This window comes from Etheostoma cragini, chromosome 12, assembly GCF_013103735.1.
Source record: "Etheostoma cragini isolate CJK2018 chromosome 12, CSU_Ecrag_1.0, whole genome shotgun sequence".
NCBI classification, from domain to species: domain Eukaryota; kingdom Metazoa; phylum Chordata; class Actinopteri; order Perciformes; family Percidae; genus Etheostoma; species Etheostoma cragini.
In genome coordinates this window covers 11,691,328-11,703,772 of record NC_048418.1, presented here as the reverse complement: position 1 = coordinate 11,703,772, position 12,445 = coordinate 11,691,328, and the positions used below count along the sequence as shown (strand labels likewise).

Below are 12,445 nucleotides of genomic sequence, written 5' to 3'. Positions count from 1 at the left end.
TCGCATCATTCAAAGCAGAAATGCCTATTATATATTGAACAAAATATATAAAAAAAGAATTGGCACATGATAAGATTGGGTTTTTAAAGAGGCCTCTAGCAGAAAGAACTGATTATTCGGTTGTGTCAAGTTAAGTAACAGTTTTATAACTATAGTGGGTTGTTGAAGTACTTTTTGGATAATAAGGTTCACTTTGTTAGTGCAGAATAAAATATCTCAGTCTCAGTTTTGTATAGACATTCAGTGCCACTGCGAGGCTGACCTTTGTGGCTTTGAGTTACAAATCTTAAGAACTGTTGATGGATTATAGTACAAATAAAGCAGAGATGGTCTAACGTTATACAGGTAAAGACATACCTTTGGTAGTTAGCAACTAGCTATTAATTAAACCATTCAGTTTAGTTAACGTCAATTCCATTTTGACAACAAAGGTTAAAAAAGAACATATAATACACTATATCAAACTAACATTAATGTGCTTCTTCTGTCAAGTTTGGAGCACCTCAGTTGAAAGCTCCATCCTCAGCTTTACATGCCAAGTGAAAGTAAGAGTTGGTAGGAGCAAATGAGTCTGCAGGGTATCTAGTTAGTCATCAATGTTGATTTCAGGATTGATACTGTATTGGCCTAAATAAAAAGCCTGCAAATCTGTTTTAAAAAGTGGTATATAGACTTTAAATCTCAATATGTAAATATACATTCTTAATAGCAGCAGATGTCCCCAAATAGAGAGCCACCTGGTAGCAAGGACGACGTGCTGGTCTAACCACAGCAGATGAGTGACAACGGTGATAGTGAACTGCAGCTCAGGCTGTATATTTCTTCAACTGGAGAGTCGTAACTAAGCCTAACTAGAACACAACAAGCATTCTGCTTTTTGGTCCAAACCCGACTCGAGGCTGACGCTTAAACTGAAGCGCTGAGTTTAGATAACGCTGTCTCACTTCAGCTGTAGGAGAGTGTCCAAAATGTTTCATTGGTAGGGCTGGGCAATTATTTAATGTAATAATTTATCGTATACAATAGAATCGTATGGTGATGAAATTGTAACCCGAGTTATTGTGATAAACAATTGTGTTGTCTAAATTGATAATAACAAGCACAAACTAACTCCATTTTCTCGCCAACAATTTTTTTAACTAATTTTGAAGGAACATCATTTGAAGAATTGCAGATTTGGTTTAACATCACACTGTTTGTGCATGCATGTAAACGCAGTCAGTATATATCACTTGAAACTGTTTACCACATTATTTATCTAAAGTCTCACTGTGAAAAGATGTATATAATGAAAGCACCAACAGTCAACCCGACATTATCTTTGCAATATATATATACAGGTCTTTAGATCTATAAAAGAACCTCTAACATGAAGGTCCAGCACACTACATTACATACTGTACAGGTGAGCAGACTGCAACTATGACTCTTCCTCTTTACGTCTCTTGTTCATTCCTTGGTTGAACCCTCAGATATTATCATTCAAGAGCAACCTCCTGTGTTGCTGATTATTTCGGTAATGGTGCAGTATGTTTTGTTCTTTGCAGGTTGAGGTGATAAGATGAAGGCCATGCAGGTGATTGACTTGACTCTGCTGTCTGTACTTGCAGCCAGCGCTCAAGTAGTGAATTTTGGAAAATGTCCTCAACCCGCTGTTCAAGCCGACTTCGATACTTCCAGGGTGAATACTAAACGTGTCTTTTCTTTTCTACTAATTATCACTACGTTGCATGAGAAGCTTGCCTGTTTTTCAAGAATGAAAGTATATTAAATCAAGCACTGTGTTTTCTTACTGTGAAATCCTGTGTTTCCTCTGCAGTACCTTGGTAAGTGGTATGGGATCAAGAAGCTGCCAACATTCTTCCAGAAAGGGGAATGCAGCACTGTCACCTACAGCCTGAAGAGTCCTGGAGTTGTTGGGGTCCTCAACAGTCAGCTGCTGTGAGTACGTTCTGCCTAAATGTCAAAATGTTAAGATTTTAAGGTTTGAATCATATTCTTTAAAACTCATTTTTTAAATTAAAATTACTCACGTATTGTCCTTGTCACAGTCCATGAAATAATTTTCAGAGCAAATGAGAAGTATTTTTATCCTCTTAGTGTAATTTTACCTGTTAAACATCAGGTGAAATGAATGTCTTGGACCAAACCAGAATCACAAACTGATCTGTTAGACCGTCTCAAATTCTTAAAAGGAAAGCATTTAGTACGATATATTGGAGCTTTAAAAAAAAATCACACTCAAGACCTAAAAGTAAAAGGAAAGGTATAAGTTAATTTGAACTCATGTTTTGCTTTTCTTTAGTAATGATGGAACCATTAGTTCAACCACCGGCTCTGCCAAGGCCAAGGACCCCGCTGAGCCTGCCAAGCTGGAGGTCACTTTCTTTGAAGGTACCAAAGTCTAATTTATTACAAATGAGGTTCACTCGGTCATTCTGAAAAGTTCTTCATGTACTTAAAATTCTGGTCACTTTGACTCAAATACCTGTCTCACATGCAGGATCTACCCCGGGTCCCTACTGGGTGCTGTCCACCGACTACGAGGGTCACTCTCTGGTCTACGGCTGCACCGAATTTGACCAGTTCCGCAAAGAGTTTTCCTGGATCATGAGCAGAAAGCCCACCCTATCTGAGGAGACTGTAGAGGAGCTGAACAATATCCTGTCCTCTGTTGGAATCGATGTGGACAAGATGGTCCCCACTATTCAGGATGAGACTTACTGTAGCGCTATGAACCAGTAAATGGAGACACACCTGTTTCAGCCTTTACAGGACTGTAAGGCAGGGTGACTTAGATTCATGACATGACACACTATGCTGTCTTCATGCAAAGTCAATGCAATAAACCTGTAAAACATTCATGTTGTGGTTTGTGTTGATATTTTATTCTGAAATACACACTGATCAGTTTTATTGAAAACTCAGTATTATGAACAGAGCCAACTCAAAAGGCTAAGGAGCTCATGCATTTTTTAAAAATGATTTTTTTGGGCATTTTAGGCCTTTAATGACCGGACAGCTGAAGAAGTAAAAGGGGATAGAGTGAGATGTGACATGCAGCAAAGGGCCACAGGTCCAAGTCAGGCCCGCTGCATTGAGTACACCTCCTGTATATAGGCGCCCGCTCTTCCATCCTCAAGTGAATTGGTGAGTACATTTTTCTGCATGGTGCTGCTGCTGCAACTGATGTTCAACTGTAAACTCATTGACATTTTGCCTAGTTAATAATCAATGTTATTTCCAGGATTAATAGCGTATGGGCCCAAGTATGAGCCTGCAAATATGTCTGAAAAAGTTGGTTTTCAAGAAGCCTCTGCTCTGGCAGAAAATATCTCAATGACAGGATGTTTAAAAGTTAGATAGCTGCAATTGATAACTACAGTTGATTGTTCTAATTGTTTTTGGATAATAAAGTTATTGATATTCGGATTTGGATTGACTGTAGGAACTTTACCGTTCCACAGGAATCTAAAAATCTTTCTATCCAAATTTTGAAAGATGACTTTTTGTGATTGTTGTTTGAAGAGGTTAGAACAGATTTTAAAAGATTTGGGTAGGAAATTCATTGTTATACATTGTGTTCTTTTAATTAGGGACACAGGTAGAGACTTCCACCTTTCCAGATCTACGTCTACGTTTTTTAAACAGAGGGGAAGAAAACTTGTAAAAAAATATATTTTGTGAAAGAACCAACAGTCAACCCTATATTGTCTTCTCAATACGTATGCATGTGGTCACGAATATCTTAATATCTGATTTCTCCATATTGTCCAGCCCTATTTCTAGCTTTTTAATCCAATTTCGAATAGATCTGAGTTGAGCAACCAATATACTGTATTACTGAAAGTCAGGTAGATCCAGCCCTCCTCGTTCAGTGGGGCAACATTTCCTCTCACAATAACATGTTTATTGTATGCACCGAACACTAAGGCAAGCTCCTTGTAATTGAAAATTTTCCTGGTGATACACCTAATAATGAATCTGATTCTGAGAGGGGTTTGAGCTGGACTTAAGGCCTCATATTTACATGAAAAAAATTCCCTTTGACAAATTACACCTGAGGCTGTTTTGATGAAGTTGTGTAAGAATTGGCACCTGTTAACATTTTTTATTTGAAGAGGCCTCTGGCAGAAAACATCTGATTGACAGGTTGTGTAAAAGTTAGATAACTGTTCCGCTATTGATAACTACAGTAGATCTTAAAGTAATTTTTGGATTAAAATGTTGGTTGGTCCACTTCATTTGTACAGGTTAAAATGTCTCAATCTCAATTTTGTTCAGATATTCATGTTTCCCAGAAGATAAACACTACTGACTTTGCTGACCCCATGACTTTTCCTCAAGTGACACTGTGTTTGACATTTTTGGTTGTTATTGAAAAGTGTAGAACATTATACAGATACAGCCATGGGCCTACCATTCGTCATGCTCGGTAACCTGTATATTTGATATACGCATTTATAGAGGTTCACTACTTGAAGCAGCAGGTCCAGGTTCAACTCCACCCTCTGGCCCTTTGATACATGTCATGCCCCCTTTCATTTCTGTCAACAACCTCTCAATAAAGGCTTAAATAAATGGCTAACTTTACTCATGCTGGCAAATACGAGACTGTTAACTTTGAAGACTACCATTCAGGTAAAGTCAATTTTGTCTCTTTTTAACAAAGGTTAGAACATGTAACGCACTGTATCAAACATACATCAATGTTACCTCTGAATCTATGTGCCTATTCTGTCAAGTAGAAAACTACTCAGTAGAAGCACATGAGTCTGCATGGTGCTGCTGCTGCTGCTGCAACAACTAATGTACATACATAAACCCATTGACATTTTGCCTAGTGAATCATAAATGTAGTTTCCAAGATTAGTACCGTATAGGCACAAATATCAGCTTGGAAATATGTCTGAAAAGGTGTTGTTGTCTTATGTGTGGGACCACACTTTTAAATCTCAATATACATTCACAGCAGCAGATGGCACCAAATAGCGAGCAACTTGGCAGCAAGGATGAAGAGCCGGTGAAGAAGAGCCAAACCCGATACAATCCCTACGCAGTTGATGTAAACTGAAGCACTGACTGTTACACTGTCTCACTTCAGCTGAGACTTTTAATGTTTCCATGCTAGAGGGTTTTCTAGATTTTTAATTGCTTTTAAAAAAAGAATTTACCAACCCCGCAAAACATTTCAGCATGTAACAATACATACAATAAGTATATAAAACTAGATAAAAAAAAACGTTTAAAGACAGTTAATGGTGCAGTGTGTTAAAGTGTTATGGTGCTCAACGCAAATTATGAAAAGAGGAAATGTGCATTAAAGTCCTTTTAGACCGGATCATGGCCCAAGGTGGTGTGGTATGGGGGCACTGGCAGGGGCAGTCTATTTACAATTCTCACTGCCTGTGAAAAGAAGCTATTGAGCATCTTGCTGGATCAGTTGCTCATGCTCCTGTACATTCACTCTGATAGCAGGAAGGAGAACAGGCTGTATGGGGTGATGAGGGTCCTTTATCATGCGGATGGCTCTGCGAGCGCTTGTGAGACAGATCAAGCAGGAGGGGAAGAGGGGCACCAATAATTTCACTGGATGTCCTCACAATCCTGTGCATGCCGCTGTCTCTTATGTTCCTTGCAGCTGCCGAACCAGGAAGTGAGGCCATAAGTTAGGATTGATTCAATGGTCAGCGGCATGTGATGGTACTTGCCAGCCCTCCTCCAAAGGTCACACACCATCTACAAAATGTGTATGTTTATATGCTACATGTAATATCATATAAGCCTATATTTAATCAGCGGTAGAAAGTAACTATACCGTAGGCTACTTTAATACATTGTAAGGTACTTTTAATTGAGTACTTTTGTTTTCTCCTACATTATACTTCTACTCCACCACAATTTGGAGTCAAATAGGACTATTGTACATTTTACTTCACTATGTATTTTATAGCTTTAGTTGTATTGCATATTCATTTTATACAAAATATTATGACTAAACTATGAGGTATTAAAGTTGATAAAGAAGTGACTTCATTGATCCCGTGGTGAAATTCCCAAGCTTCCTGCCGCGTCATACTTCCGCTGTAATTTTGGTGAAAGTATCTAAAAAAAACGCAAAAGTAGTGTAAAGCATTACAATTTAGAAATATTAGTATTGTAATATTGTTATATACTGTACATTGCAATTACTTTAAATTGACAGTTAATAGTAACATATAATGTATTACATTTTTGAAGTAACTTGCCCAACACTGTCTTGAGTGAAAAATCCCAACAACTGTAGATTGATTACCATGTCATTTTATACAGACATTCATTTTTGCCCCCTTCGGGATTAATTTTAACATAATTGATTCATCAATTTTTTTCACTAACGACATTTATGTCAGCCTCAGTTGTACTTAGTACAAGTTCTAGGTTGCACATGGTGGCATCCTAACATGCTAAACTAAAGTGAGTTTTATTGTAATGCTTACAGTGATTTTTTTATCTTTAAGTATTACTTTTTAAGGCTAGCTTTGCCAGACGATCTACAGACTGAGAAGCAGAGAAGGGTCTGACTAATCCACATTGCAAACGGGGGAAACCGTGCTCTGGTTTATTGGCATTTCTTTAAACCTATCACAATTGTCATGGGCTGTGCTAAAACTCAGGTTGGACAGAGTCTAGCGATCTGTCTCAATTTACAATGCACAGATCTGAGGAGCAAATAACCATAGTCCTCATTAATACAACGAAGTTTAAAATTCCAACACAAAGAAAGCGTAAGGAAACATAAAGTTCATGCATCTGGCGGAAATTCCTGCAGCACCAGAGCAATCCTGGAAGTGGAACGTCAAGCACATAGACTATGCTTTTGCATACTAAAGATTGCATTTTTAAAGAGCTGTATTTTTTTTAACTTTTATAGAAGATACCACTACTTCTTCCACCACTGCATTAAAGACATTCACTGTGTCAGTAGGTACTTCCTTAATGTAAAAAAACTAAGATCTAAGGCACGGTCAGTTATTTCAGGGATTCTTTATCGTGAAGAATCCTACTGCCCAGGATCTTCTTAGACCTAAACAAGATTTTCTACTAAGCGTAAAAGACGTCCACCTTTGAAGGATTACAGCTATGTGGTACAGTTGTCTTTCGATGAGGGAAAATACAGGAAGAGATCCAGAACACAGATTGTCACAGTAATTAGAAGATGGAAATAAGTCTGCACAAACTCTGTGAATTTATAGCTGGGCCTGTTTCTGGAAGTTAAACCTGCTCTGATCCCTCACTGTGACTCTAGAAGGCTAGGTGCTAACAAGAAGGACAGAAATCCCTTATAAAAAGCTTACACTCAGGAGATTCTTAAATTAGTGGTTTAGATGTCCTGATGCTCTGCTCTTTCAATAAGTAATTAATATCTTTTTGGCGAAAATGATCAACCTACTTGTCTACTGCAGAAGCTATGATCTGAGGAACCGTGCTTGTGTATACTACATGTAATAAAACTTAAAACATAGTTAAGGGGCTTGTTAACAAAACAGATTAAATTGACCCAAAGTAAACAGGTTTTAGAGGTTCACTAACTATAGATAAATATTAGAAGGAATTAAGCTATACTGTGTGTGTGTGTGTGTGTGTGTGTGTGTGTGTGTGTGTGTGTGTGTGTGTGTGTGTGTGTGTGTGTGTGTTTGTGTAGCTGCTCATAGCCGAAGGCTTTCATAAAGCATGTAGACGTTCCTATTGGAAAATAAAATCTAATTGGACTTGGGTGAATAATGACCTCATGTTTTTATCTTGTAATATGGCCCTTCTTGTTATGTGCCAACTAATTACAGCTGTTACAATGCTAATCGTTGCCTTTAACAGTGTTTTCTGGCTTCATGAAGGTTTTGATGTTCAGTTTTTCTGGAATCGCGAGAGGTGTGGATTCATCTGTCCTTTTATAGGTTGTAGTTTGTGGTGTATTAATAATAGCACACCTGTCAGTATAATGCAATACAGTTCAACAGCACCACAAACTGCAACCTCCAAAATGATCATTCAGCTTGGTGTAAATGGTAAACTGAGTTTATTTGTGTATGCACGTATATGTTAAACAAGACAAGGGTTCACTCAACCACCAGTTTCACTCAACTATCCAGGATTGTTTAGCTGTCCAGCAGATTGCAGAGAAGCAGATGGAAACACCACACTGCCGCCTTTTTTATATCATGTCTGCTGTTTAGCAACATTAAAACTCAGCCCACCACCTGTCCACATCTTTCTGCCCACCTGGCACTAAAGAAAACACCATTCAAACAGAGTATGGCCTTGCTTTAAGCGGTTGGTGAGCACAAACTGTTAGATTAAGAGGTCTGAGAGGATCATCCGGCCAACATTTAGTCGGATTTCTAACAAATTACCACCAAGCATGTTTGGGTCGTCCCACCAAAACCACACATGAAGAATACCAAAAACAACACTGATCTGTTGGATTGTCAAAGTCTATAACCAGCATGCTTCTCTGCATGTGGCCGCAGAGCAGTTAAGGAGGGTTTAGACTTTTTGCCACTGGAAAAGGAAGCTAAGCATTTAGGTGTCTTAACTATGGTCTAAAGTGCTAACAAGGGATTAGTGAGGTAAACGTTGAAAGAGGTTTAGCACCCTATGCTACTTAGGACCAGTGCTGCTACAGTAATTACACATCAGTTGCAAGGTGCTGCAAGCAGTTGGATGGGAGATCATAGTGATGTCAGGACAGGGAGGACTTACTGCAGGAGATAAGGCCATCTAATGGAGATGAAATGAATCGGTATTTAAAAGGTCTTTTTTAGTTAAGGCAGTTAGCTGGCAGCAGACTGTGCTCATTAGTCAAGAAGGACAGTAGAGAAAGACAGTCTGTACAACTATCCAGAGGTTGTTACTTCACATTTTTTTACTTGTGTTTTACCTGAATTGGGACAAAACCAGTTCCAAGCTCTGCTCACTGGTTCAAACTTAAAGGTAAGTCTGTCAAAACTTTAGGTGTGTTCAATATTTCTGATTCTCCTCATGGATTGTTTTTCTTTGTGACTGATTTGTTTAAGTTGTGTTTTAGTTGTAAGTTTACTCAGGTGCCTCAGTATGTGATCAAAAATAACAGTAAACCTAACAACCTAAAATCCATGCACATAGCTCAATATTTGCATCACAGTGTTATAAAAAATGCAAAACCTTCAAACGGTAAATCTTTCCCACCGTAATATTAGCAGTGAACTGTGCAAAAGGATCAGAAAGTGATTAATCTAAGGGTCAATGTGATTAGAGCAACAACTTTGAAATCTGCATAATTAGCCTTAAAATTAGCTCAGATTCTGTAAAAAGCGCTTATTGAAATGAACGTACCGCTAAAATACTTGATGAATTAGTCTGTGGTTCTTATCAACTGTGATGATTTGTGTCTACTTCATGTGTATATTTCTACATATTGATCGGTATTTAACTTTATCTTTTAAATCTTAATCTTTATCTTTTTTTAGCATTTTGTCATACAAGTTGTGACATCACAAGTAATTCTTAATCAAAACTGCCTGGAGCTCGCCCACTTACAACTCTCATAAAATCTAATCTGCTTCTTCTAACTAACAGCATATAACATGGCTTTAGCATGTGTATGTTGTGTGAGGGGGATTAGGAAGGACTAGACAATACTTCTGTCTTGTCTGATTTGACCTCCTCAGGGCTCCATCTAAGCCGTCAGCAATTTTTCTCTTAATTCATTATTGTAATGAGATTAACCAGGCAACAGCAAATCCAAACGTCCAATCCGCAGATTTGGCAGCTGCGGTGTGGCCTCTGTTTGTCAAGGAAATATGAGACAAGAACTCCCCTGTAATGACATTTTCACTCACAAAATGCCACTTGAATCTTCCATGTAAAATTCTGTGAGAAGTTTGAGCGGAGTTTTGTTTAGAGATGTGTTACAGAATTATACATTAAGTCTTAGTCTATATAACTTTACTTGAAAAACGTATATTAAAACCTAATAAAAGTGTTAGCTGGGATTAAACAGGCCTTAACAAAGAATTCCTCTAAGTCTTCACACAACACATTGTGCTTCTCACGTGTTACCTGTGCATTGGAGTCACAGAGCTAAGCATGCGATTTTCCTGCAACAATCTTAAAAAATTAAAATGTAAAAAAATACGGTTTAACACTTGCTTTTGTCATGAGGGTATTAATTAAAAAGAGACTCTTTTAACCATCTGCATTAACAAATATATTCTGCCCACTGCACAATGAGAAAAGCTGCTGCATTTGCAACATTATTTCCTAATCCAAACAAAGACGGGAGACGGAGCTCCTTGCTCAATTTGCACAATGTGAAACAAGAAATGTTGTTATCAGTAGCATTATCAGCAAACTTCTCTGAATTTAAGGTATTTTAATCTTATTTTTAGCTTTAGCTTTTCTTTTATGTTAATTTCCTTTTTATATGTCATGTTTATGGTTCTATTATTTGTATACAGTATGACGTTTCCTGTCACAGCTCACTGAGGCAAGTTCCCAACATTTGTGTATTGACAAAAATGGTAAATAAACTCATAAACTTAACACATAAGGATATTAATGTTTCTTTCCAATATTTTACATTTTCATACAAAAAAACACGTCAATATCTTTGCTTGATTGCATACTACCTCAAAGGAAAATGGTCACATCTTAAGAAACAGAAAATCTTTATTGTGCAACAGACTAAATATTGTTTTGATCCAGATGACCGCAACACACTAATAATTAAACCACCAAATACATACATTAGAACTATTAAAATAACTAAAGTACCATAAAGGTAAGCTGAAAACAATTTACCTCAAAGTGCAAGCCCTTTGCTGATGTCGCTGATAATACAATTTTTGCCGCCATCTTTGTTTGGATTAGAAAATAAATCCCAACTTGGGAAACGTTCATCGTTCAACGGACAGAATACGTCTTCATCCAGATGGTTGAAAGAGTATTTTATAACTCTGTAAATACATACAAAAAGTATTTTCAAAAATCGTATCACTTTTTTGAAAACCTGGCAGCTTAGCGAAGTGTGAGTGAATCACATGTAATGCTGATTGATGCATGGTAGACACAATCTGGGGTCAACACAGGCCCCATTTGACATGAGGCAAACTCAGGAGAGACTCAGAGACCAAAAACATTTCTTAGTCTCCATTTTGATTATTTTACAAGCAGCATCACACATGAAAATGTAAATCCTTAATTCCCAGTGGAAAGAATGTGAAGGTGATAAAACATTACACAATACCTGGAGGCTCAGAGTTTAGTGCCCACTTGGGAATTACAGAGATATAATATATTGAAATTCATTTCTTCTTATTGGTTGATGCTAGCTGTTGTGACATTGGCGGATAAATAGGTGGAGGCAGGGTACATGTGTTCGCACAACATAGCTCCACATAAACTGATTGCATCCCCAGATTTATCCCCAAGGTGTTTTAAGGACATCATGAAAGCTAATGGCGGCTAATAGGCTTAGCACTCAGGGTGTATTGTCCAGGATGCTTACAGGCAAGGTTTGCTGAGGGTAAAACTCTAAACGTGCGGATTACCTTCAACACATCCCTTTAAAGTGCTGTATAGCCAGGACTTAACTAATGGGATCCTGGTGGTAGCAGGGGCCTGGGAGGTTGGGGATGGGGGTTGGATGGGCGGTCTCAGGCAGGTCAGCAGATGTAGCTAGCAGACTGTTGTAGTACTAATAGGCGGATTACAGCCCTCAGATTAGATGGGCTTCAGAAGGAACTTGAGAGACTGTGGATAATGCTAAAGGCCTCGGGGAAAGTCTTATGACAGCATTTTTGTGAGGGAGAGGCAAAAATGTAGTACATGTGCAGTTTGCAACATTGACAAACATATCAATCAAATACAATTATGATGAGTTTAAACGGATGTCATATGAAAGCATACAGAAGCATATTGCGCAGTCTGGTGCTGGATTAGCAGAACTGGATTCATCTTTATTATTTTGCAATACGATTTCTGCAGTGTGAAACCAATTGGAGGTGTTTAAATTGATTGTGCTTGTTTACACATACTGCTGGCTCAGCCAGTAACATTGTAGCCATGCGAAGTGTGTATGTGCTGGTCTCCATGTTTTAAAAAGGTTACTATTAAGGTTAGGATTTGGATTTGGGTGTTAAATTTAAGTTTAGGATTAGGTTTACGTTACTAGCTTAGGTGAGAGGAAGGATCAAAGGTTAGTGAATTAATTTGTGTTTTTATATGGATCCCTGTTTGTTATGTTTTATTATTCATATTTTATTTTGTCAATTCTAATCCCAACAAAAATATTTAATCGTCACAGCTCCGCTTAAATACAAATGCAAATACGTTCACTGACATGATACATGACATATGCAACAACAATAAAAACAATTCTCTTTACTGTTATGTAAATTAAGTAGGATATGTGTGGATATGTATATAT

At 37.8% G+C, this 12,445-nt stretch overlaps 2 protein-coding genes across 2 annotated transcripts in view; both read left to right on the top strand.

Moving 5' to 3' along the window:
* The first annotated feature begins 1,415 nt into the window (after positions 1 to 1,415).
* LOC117953595 (apolipoprotein D-like) lies at positions 1,416 to 2,860 on the top strand. The gene is made up of 4 exons (XM_034886747.1): positions 1,416 to 1,681; positions 1,820 to 1,941; positions 2,306 to 2,394; positions 2,504 to 2,860. The coding sequence occupies exons 1-4, from the start codon at positions 1,562 to 1,564 to the stop codon at positions 2,743 to 2,745; spliced, it is 573 nt and encodes a 190-aa protein (XP_034742638.1). The 5' UTR covers positions 1,416 to 1,561; the 3' UTR covers positions 2,746 to 2,860.
* A 5,839-nt stretch (positions 2,861 to 8,699) lies between these two features.
* The window catches only part of samd7 (sterile alpha motif domain containing 7), a 7,324-nt gene continuing 3,578 nt past the window's right edge, over positions 8,700 to 12,445 (top strand). Inside the window, exon 1 of the mRNA XM_034886716.1 lies at positions 8,700 to 8,970. The gene's annotated coding sequence lies outside the window, so the exon portion shown is untranslated. The remainder of the gene's footprint in view (positions 8,971 to 12,445) is intronic.